This window comes from Schistocerca americana, chromosome X (genome assembly GCF_021461395.2).
Source record: "Schistocerca americana isolate TAMUIC-IGC-003095 chromosome X, iqSchAmer2.1, whole genome shotgun sequence".
In the NCBI taxonomy this organism is placed as follows: domain Eukaryota; kingdom Metazoa; phylum Arthropoda; class Insecta; order Orthoptera; family Acrididae; genus Schistocerca; species Schistocerca americana.
Window position 1 is genome coordinate 979688124 of NC_060130.1, and position 23070 is coordinate 979711193.

Consider the following 23070-nt stretch of genomic DNA (forward strand, 5'->3'; position numbering starts at 1 on the left):
GTTAGAATTTTACAGTATTTCTTGTAATGTAACTTTACTACTGAGTCTGTACTAGTCCTCTGTTGTACATACAGATCTCTCTTTTTGTTACATGATATTTTTATGCCAGTAGTTAGCCACTCTTTCCTTTTACTACGGGTTGGTTTGATTTTAATCTGTCTTTGCGGGAAAGAAACTGTTCAGGAAAGAGTTGAACTTCTCATTCTCTGTGTCAGCCTGGTATACTTCCTCCCATTGTTCATGCCCTAAACTATTTCTGAACAAGCAAGTAGGTTCAGCATTTATTGTTCTAACATGTTTAACTTTGTTACAATGGCCATGTGTTGTTTTTCTGCTGGCAATTTTAGGGTTGTCAATCAGGGTCTTACTGTGCCCATATACTCTTGTTGGGAATGAGATCATGGGGAGCAGATTGAAGGTTAACAATAGTGATTCTAATAATTTCTGGTTGCTATTTTTTGTGAGTAAGTTTACGTTAAAGTCACCACATACGATGACATTACTACTGTTTCTATAAAGTTTAGTAAGAACTGTTTCTAGCTGAGTGAGAAATTTTTGAATGTCTCCCATAGGTGACCTGTAAACTGTTACTATGTTCAGGAACTGTGTTTTAAGCTCTAATTTGACTGCACAACATTCAAACTGCTGTTCAATACAGTATTTAGATACACTACTGACCATTAAAACTGCTACACCAAGAAGAAATGCAGATGATAAACGGGTATTTGTTGGACAAATATATCATACTAGAATTGACATGTGATTACATTTTCACGCAATTTGGGTGCATAGATCCTGAGAAATCAGTACCCAGAACAACCACCTCTGGCCGTAATAACGGCCTTGATACGCCTGGGCATTGAGTCAAACAGAGCTTGGATGGCGTGTACAGGTACAGCTGCCCATGCAGCTTCAACACAATACCACTGTTGATCAAGAGTAGTGACTGGCATATTGTGACGAGCCAGTTGTTCAGTCACCTTTGACCAGACGTTTTCGGTTGGTGAGAGATCTGGAGAATGTGCTGGCCAGGGCAGCAGTCAAACATTTTCTGTATCCAGAAAGACCCGTACAGGACCTGCAACATGTGGTCATGCATTATCCTCCTGAAATGTATGGTTTCGCAGGGATCGAATGAAGGGTAGAGCCACGGGTCGTGACACATCTGAATTGTAACGTCCACTGTTCAAAGTGCCGTCAATGCGAACAAGAGGTGACCGAGACATATAACCAATGGCACACCATACCATCACGTCAGGTGATACACCAGTATGGCGATGACGAATACACCCTTCCAATGTGCATTCACTGTGATGTCGTCAAAAACGGATGCGACTATCATGATGCTGTGAACAGAACCTGGATTCATCCGAAAAAATGACATTTTGCCATTCACGCACCCAGGTTCATCATTGAGTACACCATTGCAGGCGCTCCTGTCTGTGATGCAGCATCAAGGGTAACTGCAACAATGGTCTCCGAGCTGATAGTCCATGCTGCTGGAAACGTTGTCGAACTGTTCGTGCAGATGGTTGTTGTCTTGCAAACGTCCCCATCTGTTGACTCAGGGATTGAGGCGTGGCTGCACGATGTGTTACAGCCATGCAGATAAGATGCCTGTCATCTCGACTGCTAGTGATACGAGGTCATTGGGATCCAACACGCTGATCCGTATTACCCTCCTGAACCCACCGATTCCATATTCTGCTAACAGTCATTGGATCTGACCAACGCGAGCAGCAATGTCGCGATATGATAAACCGCAATTGCGATAGGCTACAATCCAACCCTTATCAAAGTCGGAAACATGATAGTACGCGTTTCTCCTCCTTACATGAGGCATCACAACAATGTTTCACCAGGCAATGCCGGTCTACTGCTGTTTGTGTATGAGAAATCGGTTTGGAAACTTTCCTCATGTCAGCACGTTGTGGGTGTCGCCACCGGCACCAACCATATGTGAATGCTCTGAAAAGCTAATCATTTCCACATCACAGCATCTTCTTCCTGTCGGTTAAATTTTGCGTCTGTAGCACGTCAGCTTCGTGGTGTAGCAATTTTAGTGGCCAGTAGTGTGCATCTATAACTTGTGACCTAATAGTATTGTATGTGTAAATTGCCACTCTGCCTTGTCTTAAGTTGCCCCGACAGTAGGAAGAATCAATTTTATAACTATTTACATGTAGCTGATTAATTTCTGTGGCTTCCAAGTTTTGTTCAGTTAAGCAGAGCACATCAGGAATAATTCCGTCTGTGTCAGCTGTTTCTTGCAGTGAAAGCAGCAGCTCTTCTTTTTTATTCAAAAGACTTCTTATATTCTGATGAAATATTTTTAAACAATATAGCTTGTCAATTGTATTCTTAACTAGTTCCTTAATGTTAGTTTTCACAAAAGTTATATTATCAAAAGGTACAACATTTACACTGTGCTCTCTTCTGTTCTTTAGCCTAAAAAAGACCTTATTGGAGTGTTGGCTATTACTGGAATGTGTTGCTGTGGAACAAAATCACTATTTTTCCTTTCTGTGGTTGGCAATGAAACAAATTTTGTCATTACTGTTGAATTTCTAGTAAAACTATTGCCTGTGCTTCTTTCAATTAGTTTTTTGTGCTAGGAACCTTTTCCCAAGTCTGTTCAAATGAAGCCCATGTGCTCATCTACTAAAAGCACACACCCTCTTTCAGTATCACCTAAAGCATTAATATTTATAGCAATAATTTTCTGATTGAACCTCCACATCCTGTACATGAATAATATTTTCTTACACTATGTCAAAAATTATTTAATTGCTATTAGTCTCTTATGTATCAGTATTTACATCAACAACTGCCTGTGCTAACACTAGATCAACATCAATAATACGTGCGTCGAGAATGTCACTCATTACTTCCACACACTCTGCTTGAATATCCTTTCATGTGTTAAAATTTGTGTTAACAGTTCTTTCACTTATCCCATATCATCAGCCTCTACTTCATTGACTTCATTTGATCACCAAATACACTCCTGGAAATTGAAATAAGAACACCGTGAATTCATTGTCCCAGGAAGGGGAAACTTTATTGACGCATTCCTGGGGTCAGATACATCACATGATCACACTGACAGAACCACAGGCACATAGACACAGGCAACAGAGCATGCACAATGTCGGCACTAGTACAGTGTATATCCACCTTTCGCAGCAATGCAGGCTGCTATTCTCCCATGGAGACGATCGTAGAGATGCTGGATGTAGTCCTGTGGAACGGCTTGCCATGCCATTTCCACCTGGCACCTCAGTTGGACCAGCGTTCGTGCTGGACGTGCAGACCGCGTAAGACGACGCTTCATCCAGTCCCAAACATGCTCAATGGGGGACAGATCCGGAGATCTTGCTGGCCAGGGTAGTTGACTTACACCTTCTAGAGCACGTTGGGTGGCACGGGATACATGCGGACGTGCACCCCACACCATGATGCCGGGTGTCGGCCCTGTGTGCCTCGGTCGTATGCAGTCCTGATTGTGGCGCTCACCTGCACGGCGCCAAACACGCATACGACCATCATTGGCACCAAGGCAGAAGCGACTCTCATCGCTGAAGACGACACGTCTCCATTTGTCCCTCCATTCACGCCTGTCGCGACACCACTGGAGGCGGGCTGCACGATGTTGGGGCGTGAGCGGAAGACGGCCTAATGGTGTGCGGGACCGTAGCCCAGCTTCATGGAGACGGTTGCGAATGGTCCTCGTCGATACCCCAGGAGCAACAGTGTCCCTAATTTGCTGGGAAGTGGCGGTGCGGTCCCCTATGGCACTGCGTGGGGATCCTACGGTCTTGGCGTGCATCCGTGCGTCGCTGCGGTCTGGTCCCAGGTCGACGGGCACGTGCACCTTCCGCCGACCACTGGCGACAACATCGATGTACTGTGGAGACCTCACGCCCCACGTGTTGAGCAATTCGGCAGTACGTCCACCCGGCCTCCCGCATGCCCACTATACGCCCTCGCTCAAAGTCCGTCAACTGCACATACGGTTCACGTCCACGCTGTCGCGGCATGCTACCAGTGTTAAAGACTGCGATGGAGCTCGGTATGCCACGGCAAACTGGCTGACACTGACGGCGGCGGTGCACAAATGCTGCGCAGCTAGCGCCATTCGACGGCCAACACCACGGTTCCTGGTGTGTCCGCTGTGCCGTGCGTGTGATCATTGCTTGTACAGCCCTCTCGCAGTGTCCGGAGCAAGTATATTTTCCTTTTTCTCTAATAAACAGTTTTGCACTGAATCCACTTCATTACTTACACTTTCCATACTATTGTTCTATTCTGATTACATACTGTCAAAACACTCTCTGATACTTCTTATCTCACTATAATATTAGTTTATTTTACTACACGTGTTCTTTTCCTGTATTTTGATTCTGGCTTTCAACTGTCCCTTAAACTTTTTTATTACCAGCTCTAAATTTTCCTTTACTGACATACCTGGTGTTATACCCAACACACTGTCTTTTACTTTTAACCGTTGCAACACCAAAGGGGTGGAAGGGGAGGTATTTTGGCCCACTTCTTGAAAATATTGTTATCTATTCAGTTACTTTATATTTTAGAATTCTGGAAACTTTTTATTGCTTTTAATGGATTCTTTTATCAGATTATATAAATGTTTTAAATTTTTCAGTTAAACTTAGCGCATAAATTTAAGTCTTTGTAGTAGATGTCACTTTCCCCAGTGAGTGTCATAATTAAAATTATCAGGTTCAGAACATTACTTATACATCAATATCTCTTTAAAAGATATGTTTGTGTAAAACTTAACAACAATTAATGAATTTTACATTTCAATTTTTTTTACCTTGGGCATAAAGTACAGTCCTGTAGGTAGCACACATTACTGATACTGCTGAGAGTGCGCTAAAAGATATTTTCTGATTTTGCACCCTACTTACACATGAGTATCTCTTTGAAAAGTATGATTTAATGTGAGTCAACAAAAATTAACGAATTTATTTTCAATTTTTTTATAGTGGGCATAAAGTACCCGCTTGGCCCCCCTCCCACTGGTTATGCACATTATGGAAAATGTGTTGGTATTGCTAGGATTTAGTTGTTCATTCTGACTAAAACGGTTGTCTTTATATTGGATGCTACTGTCAACTGTTATTTCCTCCCCCCTCTCCACATCATCTGCTAGGCACATTGTATATTGCCACATTGTCTCAACTTGCTGTGTTGTTTATATCTGTGCTGATCCATGCTGGTTGGCTGCTGTGCCCCAGGACATATTGTTGGTCGAGCTCATGCATCCAGCGGCAGTTTCAGAATTCACAGTTTATACAGATAGAGGGATGTGATTCCCTCATTTTGCAAATCTTATCACAGTAGCGATGAAACTTCATTGCAGCATGATGTACAGTGACAGACAATGAAAGTAGCAGTGCACAAAACACAACTGATAATATTGTCACCAGAATTTATAACACAGTCCCATAACTGGAGTTTGCAGATCATTAGCAATTTCAAGTTTAATATTTACTAGTTCATCCAAGATTTTAAGACAGAAACATATTACACAGTTTCATATTCTTCTTTTGTTGCATGTATTAATTCAGGGTACAGAATATAACCTTAACCGACACAGAATTATGAAATGCAGACTTTAACAAAGACTAACATATAGATGATATTCATGTACTGGTCAGTCACAAGCTTAATGTGATCCGACAAAGAGATGTTACCTGTATGATTTCCAGGTGCAGACTGCCAGTTTTGGTGGAGGGGTAACTATTTAGACTAGTGTGGGAACACAACGTGAATTCTGAAAGTACATAATGCTTTGAAATTTGGCTGGTTTAGATGTTCCTATTCTGCATGGATTCTAAGACTTTACTATTCTTTGGTTTATAAAAATGTTTCATGTTATTAATTTTCAAAAGCATATGGAACATTTTTATTACAGGTCGTCTGAAATCCCCTAATTACGAGTATGGCAACAACCTTAAAATAAATATATTATGATCCAAAATTATTCATATTCTTAATTATTAACTAAATTAGATAGTGAGAGTGTTGTCTGAATCAGAAAAGATACAGCAATAAAATTATATTGTCAAAATTCAGAATCTTGCTGTTATCAAAGCATAATAAGTGATCGACATTTTGAGGGTCCAAACCTTCTATGTCAATTATTTTGTAAGTTAATTGATTACAGGTAATTACAGAACATGTTTTGGAAAGTGGGAGTATCTGCATTTGAATGAGTGGCAAAAATACCTCCTGCACTGCTGATGAGCTCAAAATGTTTTTCAATCATATGCCATTATCATAAATTCATTTATCCATAAGTTTTAGTTCCTCATGTTTATATTAAAGCCAAGTTATCATTGTGATCAGGAATATAAACAATTGAAATATATGTTTGAATGAGGTTTTGCATAAATAACATTTTGACATATTCCCATACATATAACCTGTTATGTGTGCAACTGCATTAGATACACAATGAATACCTAAAAAGAAAAATCAATTATTCTTGAGAGTAGATACGTAAAAGTGTGGTTAGATTCCAACTTGATACGTCTCACCTTCAACTAAGATAAGCAGTACTCTTTGTAATGTTAGAGATGAGCTAGGTCTCTGAAAGCCAGGAGTGTATCACATCCTGTGTGAATGTGGCAAGTCTTACGTTGGGGAGATCATCAGAACAATTGAGGAAAGATTGAAGGAACATCAGTGACATACCCAAATAAGACAACCAAGTAAATCAACAGTACTGTTTTGAATATAATCATAAAACAAAATATGATCAGACCACTATTGTTTTGAAAACACCAAGTTTCTATGACAGTATAATTAAGGAGTGTATCAAAATTAAGATAGCGAAGAACCCAATAACCATGCATTAATTAACGGTTGGGGTCCTGGTCCAAATTTGTTAAAATCTTGCTGGCAATCACATCCACTGCAGCTGGAAAATGCTGAGAGAATTCGTGTTTCACCAAATATTGTGAGTTCTGAAAAACAAAACAGCATGAAAGGGCACACTGCACATCAAGGATTGAACTTTGCTATAAATAGCAGCCTGAGGTCAACTATAGTTCAGAGTTTGGTTGGAGTCCACATACCTGAAGAGGAAGGCTGAGTTGATCATAGGGGTATTGTCAATATAATGGAAGCAAGTCAGCAACCTTTAAGTACGTAAATGTCTGTATACAGTTTCTGATTGTGTAAAAGCCATGCATGTATAAATGCAACTACTATGACTACTACTATTACTACTACTATTACTATTACTACTAAATGACCTAAACAGATGTTAAGCAGAATTGGTGAAAGGCCATAACTTTGCCTACCATCCCTTCAACTTTAATTTCTTCTGTCATCTCATCTCCTATCCTTACTTTTAGTTGTTGTATCATACACAGTTTGCTTATCAGTCTCCTTTCTTTCCAGTTAACTTCAAACTGCTTCACAATACCTAAATACAATCAAACTCTATTAAAGGTTTCTTCCAAGTCAACAAAAACGTCTATCTTCCTCAGTTATTTGTAACAGTCCAATTGCATCTTTTGTACCTTTATCCCTTCTGAAGCTGAACTGTTTTTTTCATCTTATTTGCTCTCAATGATATGTTGCAATCATCTATTCTTTATTCTTAGTAGAATTTTTCCTGAACTAGGTATCAAATATATTGTCCTATATTCCACACCTTTGTTAATTTCTGACCTCATATGTAACTGTTTGTGAGTGTTGTGGTTATTCACCATGCTATTGTTCTCTGTGTTTCAGATTTACAACTAATTCCACAAGGGATTTAGTTACCTCTAAGATTCATTATGAAACAGGAAGAACTACCACCAGGATGGGGAAAACGTTTGAGCAAGAAATATGGACAGTATTACTACTATAATAAATATACTAATGAGAGCCAGTGGAATCCTCCAAGCAGACCTGCTGCCCCTGTACCAAGCAGTGGCCCAGAAGAAGTTGAATGCAGTCATTTGCTTGTGAAGCACAACAACTCAAGGAGGCCGTCTTCTTGGAGAAAGAAAAAGATTACACGCTCCAAAAAGCATGCACTACGTCTCATCAGGTTATTTATTGAGTTTATAGTAACAGGAGTGGCATCATTTGCAGAACTGGCCCAGAAGTATTCAGACTGCAGTTCAGCAAAGAGGGGTGGATACTTGGGCACATTTGGTCGAGGTGTTATGCAGGAACCATTTGAAGAGGCTGCATTTGCTCTTAGAGTGAGCGAGCTTAGTGGACCAGTCTACACTGAATCAGGGATTCACATTATCTTACGTACGGCATAGGAAGAGCAGCTGTACATTGTGCACAGAAACATAATTTTAATCAGGATATATTACAATTGTAATCCTGCTGGACTATCATGTAAGCTATGAATGAAATGTAATAGTTTATAAGAGTGACCTCAATTTTACTTGTGTAATTCGTTAATTCAAGAATATCATAACAATATTTTGTAATTTGAGGGACACCATAATGATTTTGAAAGGTAAATGTCGCTTTGATGTGGTTCCAAGGTGATACTTCAAGGGCATGATTCCAAAAATATTGAAGCTCACATTGGGTTTGGGCTTAAAAGCATTTTTGTAACAACATTTTCTTGCAATATTTGCATCACTATTGCTGTTAAATTCAAAACAGTACACTCTACTTACCTGAAGTGTGTATTATATTCAAATGAAAAATACAGAATTGTGAGCAAGATGAAAAGAGATTGCATTTATAAATAATAAAATATGAAGGTATATTTTAAAGATTTATTGGCAGTTTTCATTTATTTAGCACATATATAGTACCATAAATACAGTATATAATGAAAATATATATTACAGTTACGTACAACTTGAAACTTCATTGTGTAGCCCACTGTTTCCAAAGAGAATATTGCTGTGGGTCTGAAGCTGATTATTTTCCCTGGAAATCACTCTTCTACAGCTACAGTACTTCTTCATTTATTTATCTGACCTTTGGTCAGTGATGATGCTGGGTAGTATGAAACTATTTGTATTGTACAGTCCTGTGATAATTACATATGGTAGGCCACATTTACTCAGCTCTGATGCACTTGAAAACACAACAGATTGTTAACAACTGGAGAACCAAATAAATCAATGATCTGTAATGCTAGCATGATACTTTGCAAATTACCTATAGTAAAAAGTATTAAGTTTAGTCAAAAAGGAAAGAAAAGCTTCTATGTTCCACTGTCATTTTAATCTCCCTCATATTAATCTTATACTAGTTTTACATTTGGCCGTATACCTTAAAAACTGGTTCTCAAAAGTTACTCAGTCGTTCTTCCAGACAAGAGTTTTATTGGAGATCTGCAACAGAAACCTGTAAATTTGCAATAATTCAAACTGCAGTGAGTAAATTGTATGTTTTCTAAAATTTATAGCCAGTGCAAATACAGACCAAGTAATGTTTTTAGCACATTCTTATGTGTGACAAGGCAGAGCCTTCTGCTCATCATAGATGTTTGTCTTCATGGTTTTTTACAATCTTATCCACTTTCTTTTCAATCACTCATTATATCTGAGTGATACACCTCACATATTTCATGATTAATATAATGTGTAATCATATTTATTATTGTCAAAAATCACTTAATGATATTACTTCAGATTTCAGGTTGATTTTCAAGACTTTTAAATTTTCTCTTCATGACTATAAATATACAATTGATGTGGCAAAAAATATGCATAAATTCACATGCATGCACACTATATCTGACACATCTGCCTTAAAAATATATTCTAAAATGAATCCTGATGAAATAATAGTACTATGCTGCCTGGGTTGGCACCTCTGCTGTTTTCAGTAAGACAGAGCATGGAGTGTGGAGGAGCAGACAAGTTGGAACGCTGGGCACTAATGACACAACATTAGTGGAACAAGAATTTATTCATTAAAGCTTACAGTCGTACTTTTTCCTCTACATTGTAGATCAGGGGACGTGTGGCGCACATAGTCCTGGTGTCATGCAGGTGCTAGCCCTTGAGGGCGAATGGCGTAGCCCGTATGACAGGCAAGGCTGACTAGGATGAAGACTGCCAGTTATCAGAGGATGCTCATTAACATCTAAGATATTGAGATAATTTTCTGTCACCTATATGAATTACAGGTGATCGAATGGAACCCTTGTTATTTAAGTATACCCACATCAGGCTGATAGCTGTCACCATCTGGCTCAGCATGAAGGGGTACTTCATACCTTGGTACACAGGGCACATGTCATTTCCAACACTGAGACTTTGCCAGCTGAGCTGAGCCATCTTGAAGCTACATTTCATCAGAAAGACAGATGAATGAGCGTTGCACTATCGACCAACTGTGCATTGGGTGACTGATGATAATACCGAATCGACACCTGAGTCTAGTGCCTTTTTGCCTTACACAGGAAGCACTCCCAACAAAATCAGTCAGATTTTACAGAAATATGATGTGGAATGTGTTTTCTGACCTCCATCTAAAATTAGGGTACTTTTGGATTCTGTTAAGGATGATCTCGGTTTGCGTAAGGCGGGCGTATATCGCATTCCTTGTAGCTGTGGCACGGCATAGATTGGTCAGACTATCAGGACTGTGCAGGACCGATGTATTAAGCATAAACAGCACACGTGATTACAGCAGCCAGGTAGATCTGCTACTGTCTAACATTGTTTGGATACTAGTCATTCTATGTTATATGGCAATACCGAGATATTGGCAGGCATGTCCAGCTTTTGGGACTGTGTTATTAAGGAAGCTGTTCAGATTAAATTAGCAAGCAACCTTATAACAGGAATGGAGATTTTTGTTTAAACTCTGACTGGACTCCTGCTCTCTCTCTCTCTCTCTCTCTCTCTCTCTCTCTCTCTCTCTCTCTCTCTCTCTCTCTCTCTCTCTCTTTCTCTCTTGTCAAAAAAACAGAGGGACAGAATCAATGTTATCTCACCTGCTAGTTCGTAGTTTTTCACTATCAATATCTCTGACTTTGGTCATCTTTGGTGGCACTAGTGTTCAGTGTATGTGTGTTATCTTTCCTGAATTACTCCAAGAACCAAGGTTTTAAATTTGTTTGTACATCACCTGTCCGTTGCAGTATTTGCCTTGAAAATGGCAGGGTGTACTCCCATCGAAGTATCGACGGTCGCTGTAGATATTAACTGGCTCAATTCCTGTAAGTTGTTTGGAAATTGTATACACCAGGAGAAACTCAGGTCTCACGTTTGAGGTAGTGACCACTACATTGGTTAACAATTTGTGACATAGAGTTGTAAAATGTGGAAAGGAGGTGCATAAAAACAGAGAACATTTTCAGTCGGGATTAAATAAAGAAGCTGTGCAGAGTGAACAGGGGATTAAAGATGTACGGGCAGAATTAAATTCTTTAGCAGTGAATCGTCCTACTACTGGGTTAGTTCAAGAATGGCAAAGTGTTTTACAACCAATGGAAAATACCATCCAGTAGATTTTCTTGGTGCATGTAGAGAGTTTTGTGAGAGGAATGGAAATGGCAAAAATTAAGTTCGCAAGAAGGCAGCTTGAGGGCAACACACAATAATGGGGTTTGTACATCACCTGTCCGTTGCAGTATTTGCCTTGAAAATGGCAGGGTGTACTCCCATCGAAGTATCGACGGTCGCTATAGATATTAACTGGCTCAATTCCTGTAAGTTGTTTGGAAATTGTATACACCAGGAGAAACTCAGGTCTCACGTTTGAGGAAGTGACCACTACATTGGTTAACAATTTGTGACATAGAGTTGTAAAATGTGGAAAGGAGGTGCATAAAAATAGAGAACATTTTCAGTCGGGATTAAATAAAGAAGCTGTGCAGAGTGAACAGGGGATTAAAGATGTACGGGCAAAATTAAATTCTTTAGCAGTGAATCGTCCTACTACTGGGTTAGTTCAAGAATGGCAAAGTGTTTTACAACCAATGGAAAATACCATCCAGCAGATTTTCTTGGTGCATGTAGAGAGTTTTGTGAGAGGAATGGAAATGGCAAAAATTAAGTTCGCAAGAAGTCAGCTTGAGGGCAACGCACAATAATGGGTAGATTTAAAGAGTGCTTCATTTACTGCATATGAGCTGTTTGATAGTTGTTTTTTGAACAACTTCTGGATGAAATGAAGCAAACCCAACTACAGAATGAGTTCCTAAATGGGTCAAGTTTCAAACACAGTTGTGGGTCAATGCAGAGTATTTCTTTACTTGAACTAGCTAAGCTGATGCATATAAATTATCCACTGGGAATACTGATGGAGTTCACAACATTCAAGAGATGATTACCAAAATTTTTACAATGGGATCTTGTTCATAGTCCGACAGATTCCCTTTTAGATTTTATTGAGAAACTTGAACAGGCACTGAAATTCAAGCCACATAATGAGAACAGTAGACAGGGAAATGAGTACCAGAATGGGAATTACAATAATCACCAAAATAATTATCACCACAATGGTAACTATAATTTTCAAATGGGAATTCTCACAATGGAAAGAAACCAGGAAAGAAGATCTGAGGGGCAGAAGCCTTACGAAATGCAATGTCAGTCTAAGAGATTGTTAAAAGAGATCGCCGCATCTCAGGTCTGGATATTGTGAAATTAACTGGCATTGAAAAGGACATGTTACTTTAAAAATTCTGTGGCTGTTTATATTTCGGCAAAGAAGCCACAAATATTGGAGATGGAGGTTATAAGAAATAAAAATAAAGAAGGGAATAATTTTAAGCTGCACAACAACAAAGAAGGAGCAAGAAATATAGTAAAATACATTAAAAGCTATGATAATGATGATATGTGACTGGAGAATTCATTTAGTGAAAAGAAAGTAAATGATGGAATGAATGTATGTATGAGAGAAAATTCTGTAATCAGAGGTAAATCTGAATTTGGTGGAGCTGGAATGTATGATGAATTCTGATGAGGCTCTAGTCAGTAGCAACAATGATAATAACTCAGGTGAAAGTAATGAAGATGATTTTGTATCGGAGAAAGTAGGTGAAGAGATCTATGAAGTCGGCGTATCAATAGTCTCATTAGCTGGTGATGAATTTTATTATGTATCGGCAGAAGTGAGTGATTTATTGTTAAAGGTGCTGAAGTTGCGAGAGTTGAAACTACTGATTTGGATATCTCGAAGGATGGAACTTGTGCACTTATTTATGTTAATGAAAATGGACCGATGGCTCAATATGAAAGCATGAATTAAGAGTCGATGTAGAAGATTGAATGTGAAAGTAATGTAGCGATTTGGCAGAAATAAGTGAGGATTCCTGTACGGGAGATGAAGTTGAGTGATTAGTTGCGAGAATATTGCAGCTAGTGAAATCATTAATTCAGAAGATGAAGAAAGTATATTTGATTCTGAAGATGATGATGAAATGACAAATTTGACAAAAGATCTATATGCTACAGATGATTTAGAGGCAGACTGGAAGAACTGGAAATGGGTAGTAGGGTAATATTTGTTTAGGAGATGATGTTAGTACAAGGATGGTATGGTAAGGAGGAAAGTGAATATTCTCTTAATGACTAGATATGATATGGAAAAATACTGAAGTCATTATTGCATCACTGATGGGCATGGGAGAAATTTAAAGTAGCAAGAAATCTTGAAGGGGGGAAAGATGAAATCGAGGTAAAGCAATTGTTTAATGACTTGTTTGAGGATGATGATGAAATTGGCAGTTGGGAAAGAAAATGTGTGCCTCTCTAAACAAAAAATGGTGTTCCAGTGTTGTCACAAATTTTGCTTCTAAATGTAAGATTCTGTTGACAAACGAGGAAAAGAAGCCTCAAGTTTCATCAGTTCGAAAAACGCAAAAAGGTGAGATTTAAAAGGTACTCCACTGGCAAGAAAAATGCTGTAAGAGGCAAGGTGGCAGAGTTGCATCTTGTGAACCAAGGAAGGGATTGTGCATAAATGCAAGTATGTATATAAGTATTTTTTCATGTGTAGTATGTAAGAAATTTTGGGGGCTACTTGTGTTCGATGTAAAAGATAGAACTTGGGAAAATGAAGTTGTACGTAAAACATATGGAGGCACAACTTAGTGCAAGGAAAGTGTCCACATTGGCCACACTACTTTTGGTGCATGCAGGTTGGCAGACAGTAATTAGTTTGTGTAAGTGATGAATGTAATTTGTATTGTACATAAGAATCTGGGTGAAATTTCAAGGGGTTAGTTAAATGTATTATTGTATTATTTTGGATAGGTTTCTCATGTACTAGATGTAGTTTGCTTGAATTTGTACAAAATTTGGTACATGGAGGTCATCTGACCTCATAAAAATTTTAATTGCTTGTCAGAGTAGAACACGGGGTTATGTGCATAGTATAAGCTAAGTTTCTAGGGGCTATTATGCAGTTTAATTATGTAGCACATGTTTTTTAGAAGAGTTTTGAATAGATTTATACATGCTAAATTACAGAGATAAGTTCGCAATAAGTTTATCAGAATAAAGTCTTCAGGTAAATACTATTTTAGTGCAAATAAGACTGAAAATTTTCTGAATTTATGATTGATCTATCTGCCTAGTTATAAATGAGATTTAAGTGGTAGAATTCTGCACAAAGTTGTTTCAGTTTTCTTTGACAGTCCGATCAGATACAGTAAAAGAGTGAAATGTATGATAAAATGTTAGTTGATTTATAGTGTCAAACAAATTTCATAGCATGAAAGACATGTTTTCTAAACATTATTCAATGTAAATCTCTATCGTCTACATCAATTAGAGACTTAAGAGTAGAACCCTTGTTATTAAATTACTCATTTAAATTTTATTTTGTATTTCTGTGTATTTAATTAATTCACAATTATAACCAATGTACAGGTAGATTATTTAACTGCAGTGTCACAGCTGTAGGTTATTATCTGTAGCGAATTAGCTGTTGGGCATGAAAGCAGACGCAAGCGGCTCCACGCTATGGCTATATTGAGCTATTCTTTTTAAGCAGAGCCATGCACAGCCCAAGTATCTAAAATGTAACTGCAGGTAAAGAAGCAACTCGTTTGATCGTATGGGATGCTGTTTAGAAGAGTGCAACTACACTAGCAGTAACCGTAAGGTACCATCGTATGTTGGTAGCGTGAATTTCACTAATAACAAGAAGCACACAGTTTTGAATTTGTTATAGAAGCTACTGGTATTCTGTTCATTTAAGCTGTGAATGCATGTCTTCTTATGTCATAAAGAGAAATGGAATTAGAATTATACATGTATATATGTGTAACATAGTAAAAACAGCGAGAGTGAAGCAAACTCTTTATGTAGACAAAAGTAACAGAGAAGTGCATCCACCAAATTGTAATGTTTGTTGTAAGTAAGTTTTATATGTATCGTGTTAGTTAATTATTAATGATACATGATTTAATTGTAAATGATTGTTAACTTACTCTAACTTTTTGTTTCTAGTGTTGGAATTCTTCTACATCTACATCTACATGGATACTCTGCAAATCACATTTAAGTGCCTGGCAGAGAGTTCATCGAACCACCTTCACAATTCTCTATTAATCCGATCTCATGTAGTTCGTGGAAAGAACGAACACCTACACTACTGACCATTAAAATGCTACACCGAGAAGAAATGCAGATGATAAACGGGTATTCATTGGACAAATATATTATACTAGAACTGACATGTGATTACATTTTCACGCAATTTGGGTGCATAGATCCTAAGAAATCAGTACCCAGGACAACCACCTCTGGCCTTGATATGCCTAGGCATTGAGACAAACAGAGCTTGGATGGCATACACAGGTACAGCTGCCCATGCAGCTTCAACACAATACCACAGTTCGTCAAGAGTAGTGACTGGCGTATTGTGACGAGCCAGTTGCTCGGCCACCATTGACCAGACATTTTCAATTGGTGAGAGATCTGGAGAATGTGCTGGCCAGAGCAGCAGTCGAACATTTTCTGTATCCAGAAAGGCCCGAACAGGACCTGCAACATGCAGTCGTGCATTATCCTGCTGAAATGTCGGGTTTCATAGGGATCGAATGAAGGGTAGAGCCATGGGAATGTAACGTACACTGTTTAAAGTGCTGTCAATGCAAACAAGAGGTGACCGAGACGTGTAACCAATGGCACACCATACCATCACACCGGGTGATACGCCAGTATGGCGATGACGAAACCACGCTTCCAATGTGTGTTCACCGCGATGTCATCAAACACAGATGCGACTGTCATGATGCTGTGAACAGAACCTGGATTCATCCGAAATAATGAAGTTTTGCCATTCGTGCACCCAGGTTCGTCGTTGAGTACACCATCGCAGGCACTCCTGTCTGTGATGCAGCGTCAAGGGTAACCGCAGCAATGGTCTCTGAGCTGATAGTCCATGCTGCTGCAAACGTCGTCGAACTGTTCGTGCAGATGGTTGTTGTCTTGCAAACGTCCCCATCTGTTGACTCAGGGATCATGATGTGGCTGCACAATCCGTTACAGTCATGCGGATAAGATGCCTGTCATCTTGACTGCTAGTGATACGAGGCTGTTGGGATGCAGCACGGCGTTCCGTATTACCCTCCTGAACCCACCGATTCCATATTCTGCTAACAGTTGTTGGATTCAACCAACGCGAGCAGCAATGTTGCGATACGATAAACGGCAATCGCGATAGGCTACAATCCGACCTTTATCAAAGTGGGAAACGTGATGGTAGGCATTTCTCCTCCTTACACGAGGCATCACAACAATGTTTCACCAGGCAACGCTGGTCAGCTACTGTTTGTGTATGAGAAATCGGTTGGAAACTTTCCTCATGTCAGCACATTGTAGGTGTCACCATCGGCGCCAACCTTGTGTGAATGCTCTGAAAAGCTAATCATTTCCGTATTTATTTATTATTTATTTATTTATTTATTTAGCATCCAATAGATCACACATATGATATAGGATTTGTCATTTGATTACACGTAACACATAACAATACATACACATAATGACTGGACAAACATATACAAACAACAAAACAAATTACGTACACATAGTACATAAGTAGTGTACAAGAACTTATTACACAAAAACAAATGTACGTGCTTATGATAAACAATTATATATAATGAACTACGCCTTATACACAAAACGTATTACGGATATTTAACAGATTTTTCACAAGTACCATAATTAAGAAGTTGAAAACATAATTAAATTAGTTTGAATTTTTAAATAATGAGTACAGGTTTCAATCCACAGTCTGAGACAGGTATTCATTTACACTGTAGTAGCATTTTTCCATCAAGTATTTTTTTACTTCACGCTTGAAATTATTTTTGCCTTTCAATTCTTTAATTTGAGATGGAAGTGCATTTAAAAGCTTTATTCCTAAGTGGCTAACATGTTTCTGACTTCTAGTTTTTGCTACATAGGGAATGTGGAAGTCCTTACAATGCCTTGTATCGTGATCATGGTAGCTTGAGTTGGTTTGGAGATTGCAGTTATTTTTACTGATCATTTCCAGGCATTTAAAAATATATATCGATGGTATTGTCAGTATCTTTAGTTGTCTGAATAAGGGTCTACAGTGAGTTTGTGGTGGGCTGTGTGTCATGATACAAATAGCTCTTTTTTGCATAATAAAAATATCATTTAGTCTTGACCTGGTTTTTCCCCAAAAACTTATGCCATAGCTTGCAACTGATTGCAAATAACTAAAGTACACCGCTCTAATACACTCTTTGCTACATGCATTGGATATTATTCTTAAGGCAAAACATGCTGAGCTAAGTTTCTGAGTAAGATATACACTGTGTTCATTCCAGTTTAAATCTTGGTCAATTCGCATTCCCAGAAACTTTGTGGTGCACACTTTTTCTATTTGTTTGCTATCCAGCATAAGGCACATATTTTCCCCTTGACACTTGCTTCCATACTATATAAAGTTTGTTTTCTTTGTATTTCATGTCAGCTTATTTGAATAAAACCATGACTGTATGTATGAGAGCATTTTTTCTGCTGTAGTACACAATGATTCTTTTATATGACTAATTATGATACTCGTGTCATCTGCAAATAGTAGAATTTTGGCTGAGGTGTCTGGAGCCTGTATACCATTGATATAAATTACAAAAAACAATGGGCCCAGAATGCTGCCCTGTGGAACATCTATGTCAATTTGTTTTGATTCAGATATGAGTTTAAAATTGTGAAGATTGTTGGATGACCTCAGCTCAACAACTTGTCACCTGTTTTGTAGATAACATTCAAACCATTTTTTAACAGTACCCCTGATGCCTATTGCTTCAAGTTTCCCTAGTAATATTACATGGTTCACAGTATCGAAGGCTTCGGATAAATCCAGATTAATTCCAACAACCTGTTTATTTGACTCCAAATTTCTTACTACTTCTGTTGTGTAGTCCAATATGGCTGTTTCTGCACTGTGCCCTGTTCGAAACCCATGTTGTCTGTTATTTATTAGTTTACGTTTTTCTAGATATTTTGTAACCCTGATTTTCATTAATTCCTCAAGTATTTTGGAGAAGGCTGGGAGGAGAGATATAGGTATGTAATTTTCTATTTTATGTCTGTCACCATTTTTTTTATAGAGGTATTACTTTAGAGATTTTAAGTTTATCCGGAAATATTCCTTCACTAAGGGACAAGTTTGCTATGTGCACTATAGGTTTGACAACACATGGAGCAATTTTCTTAATTATTGATACAGGTACATCATCCAACCCAGAGGACATTTTGGATTTCAAGCATTTAATGACTTTGAAAAATTCATGCCCATCTGTTGGGATTGCCATCATGCTGGTATTTACCATTGGAGTCATCACTGTTCGTTGTTGCTTAAATTTACTACATCAAGTAAGGGGAATATTTACAAAATAATTGTTTACATAGTTTGCCATGGCATCTTTTTCTATGGGGATATTTCCTTATTTTTAAGATTGATTGCCTGTTCTTTAGTTTGACCCCCAGTTTCTTTTTTTATCATTTTCCACATCATTCTGGACTTGTTACTAGCCTGCCTTATTACTCTATCATTACTTAATAATTTTGCTTTTGCTATTACTTTGCGGTAAGTCTTTTTGTATGTCCTCACATACTCAACAAACTGCTGATCATGACATGTTTTTAACTTTAAACTTAGTAATTTCATGGTTTCACTTGACTTTTTAAGTCCGGGTGTAATCCAGGTCGCTTTGGATCCAGATGATCTATAACTCAAAAGCTTGTTTGGGAAACACATTTCAAAGTATGTCATAAAAGTCGAAGCAAATATATTGTAAGCACCATTTGTGTTTGTTTGTGCCAAGACCTCTGACCAAACTACATTTTTTAAATTATTTTTGAACTGATTACAATTTTCAGTAGAGAAAAATTGTTTGTACTCCTTTTTATTTTCCTCCTCCTTGGGAGTTGCAGTGTGATTAAAGGTTAGTGCATTATGATCTGATAATCCCGTATTCACATTTGTAACTGCAACTTCATGTGTGACCACATTTGAGAAGATGTTATCTATTAGGCTTTCACTGGAGTCTGTTGTTCTAGTGGGAGCTGATATGAGGGGGAACATGTTGAAGCTTTTTATTATGTCTAAAAACTTGTTTTTTACTGAACTCTGGACCAATAGATTAATATTAAAGTCACCACAAAGAATTATGGTAGAGTTCTCATTTGAGAAAATGTTGAGCATTTCTTCCAAATTCCTAAGAAAAACTTCAGTATCTCCAGATGGTGATCTGTAAATTGCTGCAACAATTATTTTCTTTCTTAAACTATATAACTGAATGGCTACTGTTTCAAAATCCTTTTCTATGATTAATAGTTTAGCCTCGTATCTTAACTTAAATTTAAGCTTGGGATTTAGATAAATGCATACACCACCACCTTTGGCATTTTGCCTACAGTACTGACTGGCAAGTTTATATTGGCTTAAGTTTATGCTGTTTAGTTCACTGTTCCTGCACCAATGTTCCATAACACATAAACAATCAATATGGTCACTATTTGCTGCTACCTCAAGTTCAAGGTACTTGTTTTTAAGACAGTGAATGTTCAGACTCATAGTTCTTAGCTGATTCGAACAATCCAACTGACCTGCGACTTTACACTCTGTTGATGCATTTTTTCTTACACTGTTACAAGATTTCATACCTTGTTGTAGATTCCTCTGCTTGCAAACATTTACCTGTTTTCCTGTTATGTGCTGTTGTTCACTGTTTTGTCCCAGCAAAACTCCTGGCTTCTCAAGGGAGGCTGCCTTCTTCTGGTGTGATGGATGACTGCTCCTATTACCTCTGCTGCTGCTGTGTGCTGTTGCAGTGAAGGCCAGTGATTCTGGTTGCTTGATTATTGATGTTGGAACTATTGCTTCTGATGTTAGTTCTGCTGCTGCTAATGTTGGTTCAGTAGTAGGTTCCTCTGTTGCTACTGTTTTTTGGATGGTCCATTTGCGTGCTGCTGCTGTTTGTGCTGGTGTTTCTGCTACTGGAGATTCATACCATCCCATTTCAGTGGCTGTCACTTTGGAATTGCATTTAATTGCTTCCCTTATTAAGTTTCATAACCTGGCCTTCCCTCTTCTTCCTGTCGGTTAAATTCCGCGCCTGTAGCACGTCACCTACGTGGTGTAGCAATTTTAATGGCCAGTAGTGTACGAACTGTGACCCCCTCTGCCAGGAAATCAAAAATCCAGTCACATAATGCGACGATATTCCGTAAGCACGCAATTTCATTTCAAGTCACTTACTTGAAAGATAATCTGTTGCAATCCAGTATAACGTATGCTGTACGTATTTGTTCTTAATACTAGGTGATAGGAAATGTGATGGGTATTCACATTGATGGAGTATATGTTACTGGCTACTAATGCATCCAGGAGCAGTAGATTCATACTCAGTGTTGTAGATGGCCATGATATTGTCTGTGTCCTAAGGTGAGAAAGTAAGACAGCGTAAGGCGCGCGGGATTTGCCGGGCGGTTATAGGCGCTGCAGTCATGGACTGTACGGCTGGTCCCGGCGGAGGTTCTAGTCCTCCATCGGGCATGTGTGTGTGTGTGTGTTTGTCCTTAGGATAATTTAGGTTAAGTAGTGTGTAAGCTTAGGGACTGATGTCCTTAGCAGTTAAGTCCCATAAGATTTCACACACATTTGAACATTTTTTAAGACAGCGTATCCATTTAGCTTACTTGAAGGATAATTTTGATTTAGTCAGGGCTAGACAAAGTATTAATGGCCTTGTGCATCACATATTCAGACATCTAAACTGTGATCCCAGCAACACTGCGATGCCACAAAAAACAGCATACTCCCGTAATCTTCCAACTGACATAAAGCATCCTAGAAATCTAAAGGGATACTAGCCTAATGAGGAGTACCGTAAGTTAAAAGTTGTTGGAATACTATACAGCTCACGTTCTAAACAGGGTGATTATAATGACAGTTCCAGTTTCAAAATGCTGTAAAACAAGAACAGCTGCTCAGAATGATGCCAAACGCCACTGGAATATTATCGAATAAGGGGGAAATGTATGGAAAGAAAAATATTAAAGAAAATTTTCCCATTATATAGCGTTGAAAACGTCTTAATGTAAATGGGCTCTGCTACAGTTCTGTATATTGGCTTTCCTTGGAGATGAAATGGGCTTCGTCTTCCCACAAAATGTTACATGGCTGTTCATTGTCCACTTCCATTGGAGCAAGAAATTCTAGAGCAAATGTTTGTCTTACAAATGGTTGTCCTGTTGGCAGGTCAGCGTGAAGTAATTCCAGGACATGGGAAATTTCGTATGGACAGAATTGCAGAATGTTTGGTAGAATTTTATGCAGAGTGCTCACAGGCTCGTCCATAGTACAGGCGATTCTCCGTGAACTGCGAATTTACAAACCTCCATTAGACCGCTCCTCCAAAGTTGTGGCCACATCTTCTATGCAATCGGTTCAACTGTTTTCGTATCTCTGCTACACTTCACTTCAAAGAAGCTATCTTTTCGAATTTCTTGACAACTTTCTCCAGAGCCTTGGCCGACATCTGAAAAACGCCTTTATTCATACCTTGTACCATATTTGGAACTTCTGCAGAGCCACTGGCGTGGGGTCACCATTGTAGTAATAGACCTATTGCAGCAGTGTGTGAGCCTTCATTGAGACAGCCATGCCGAGCATCTCCCACGAGAACTGAGGAATAGACATGTACCTAACATCCTTTGTTTTGCATATTCTACCACATACAGCACCACATTTTGGTAAAATTTTCGTTGTTCTTTTTTATTTTGTTTCCACAACGAGTCCCCCAGCTGATCTTCTTTTACAGAGTTTTGAAACTGGAACCTTAATTATAATCACCCTGTTTATAACATTAGTACCACTAACAAGGAATGAATTGGGATTTTTATTTTTATTTTCATTTTAATTCAAGAAGCAAGTCGGAAGTATCACTATGTATTAAAATATTTATCTTGTGAAAATAGGGCGCAGTTTATTGGCACTGTAAATATTTCTTACTTTTCTGTATTCAAATAAATTAGATACGCAGATCATTAGCTCATGTGAGTATGAATTGTTTCTTCTTTAGAACAATAATTGGATTGAAGAGTTCCTAGATAACATAACGCAGCATGTCATTCTCAATGGAGAGATGTCTTCTGAAGTAAGAGTGATTTCAGGTGTGCCGCAGGGAAGTGTCGTAGGACCGTTGCTATTCACAATATACATAAATGACCTTGTGGATCACATCGGAAGTTCACTGAGGCTTTTTGCGGATGATGCTGTGGTATATCGAGAGGTTGTTACAATGGAAAATTGTACTGAAATGCAGGAGGATCTGCAGCGAATTGACGCATGGTGCAGGGAATGGCAATTGAATCTCAATGTAGACAAGTGTAATGTGCTGCGAATACATAGAAAGAAAGATCCCTTCTCATTTAGCTGCAATATAGCAGGTCAGCAACTGGAAGCAGTTAATTCCATAAATTATCTGGGAGTACCCATTAGGAGTGATTTAAAATGGAATGATCATATAAAGTTGATCGTCTATAAAGCAGATGCCAGACTGAGATTCATTGGAAGAATCCTAAGGAAATGCAATCCGAAAACAAAGGA

General features: G+C 38.5%; 1 protein-coding gene across 1 annotated transcript; it reads left to right on the forward strand.

Annotated features, from left to right (window-relative positions):
• Positions 1-704: 704 nt before the first annotated feature.
• LOC124556751 (peptidyl-prolyl cis-trans isomerase NIMA-interacting 1-like) lies at positions 705-8297 on the forward strand. The gene is made up of 2 exons (XM_047130749.1): positions 705-721; positions 7811-8297. The coding sequence occupies exons 1-2, from the start codon at positions 705-707 to the stop codon at positions 8295-8297; spliced, it is 504 nt and encodes a 167-aa protein (XP_046986705.1).
• Positions 8298-23070: the final 14773 nt, after the last annotated feature.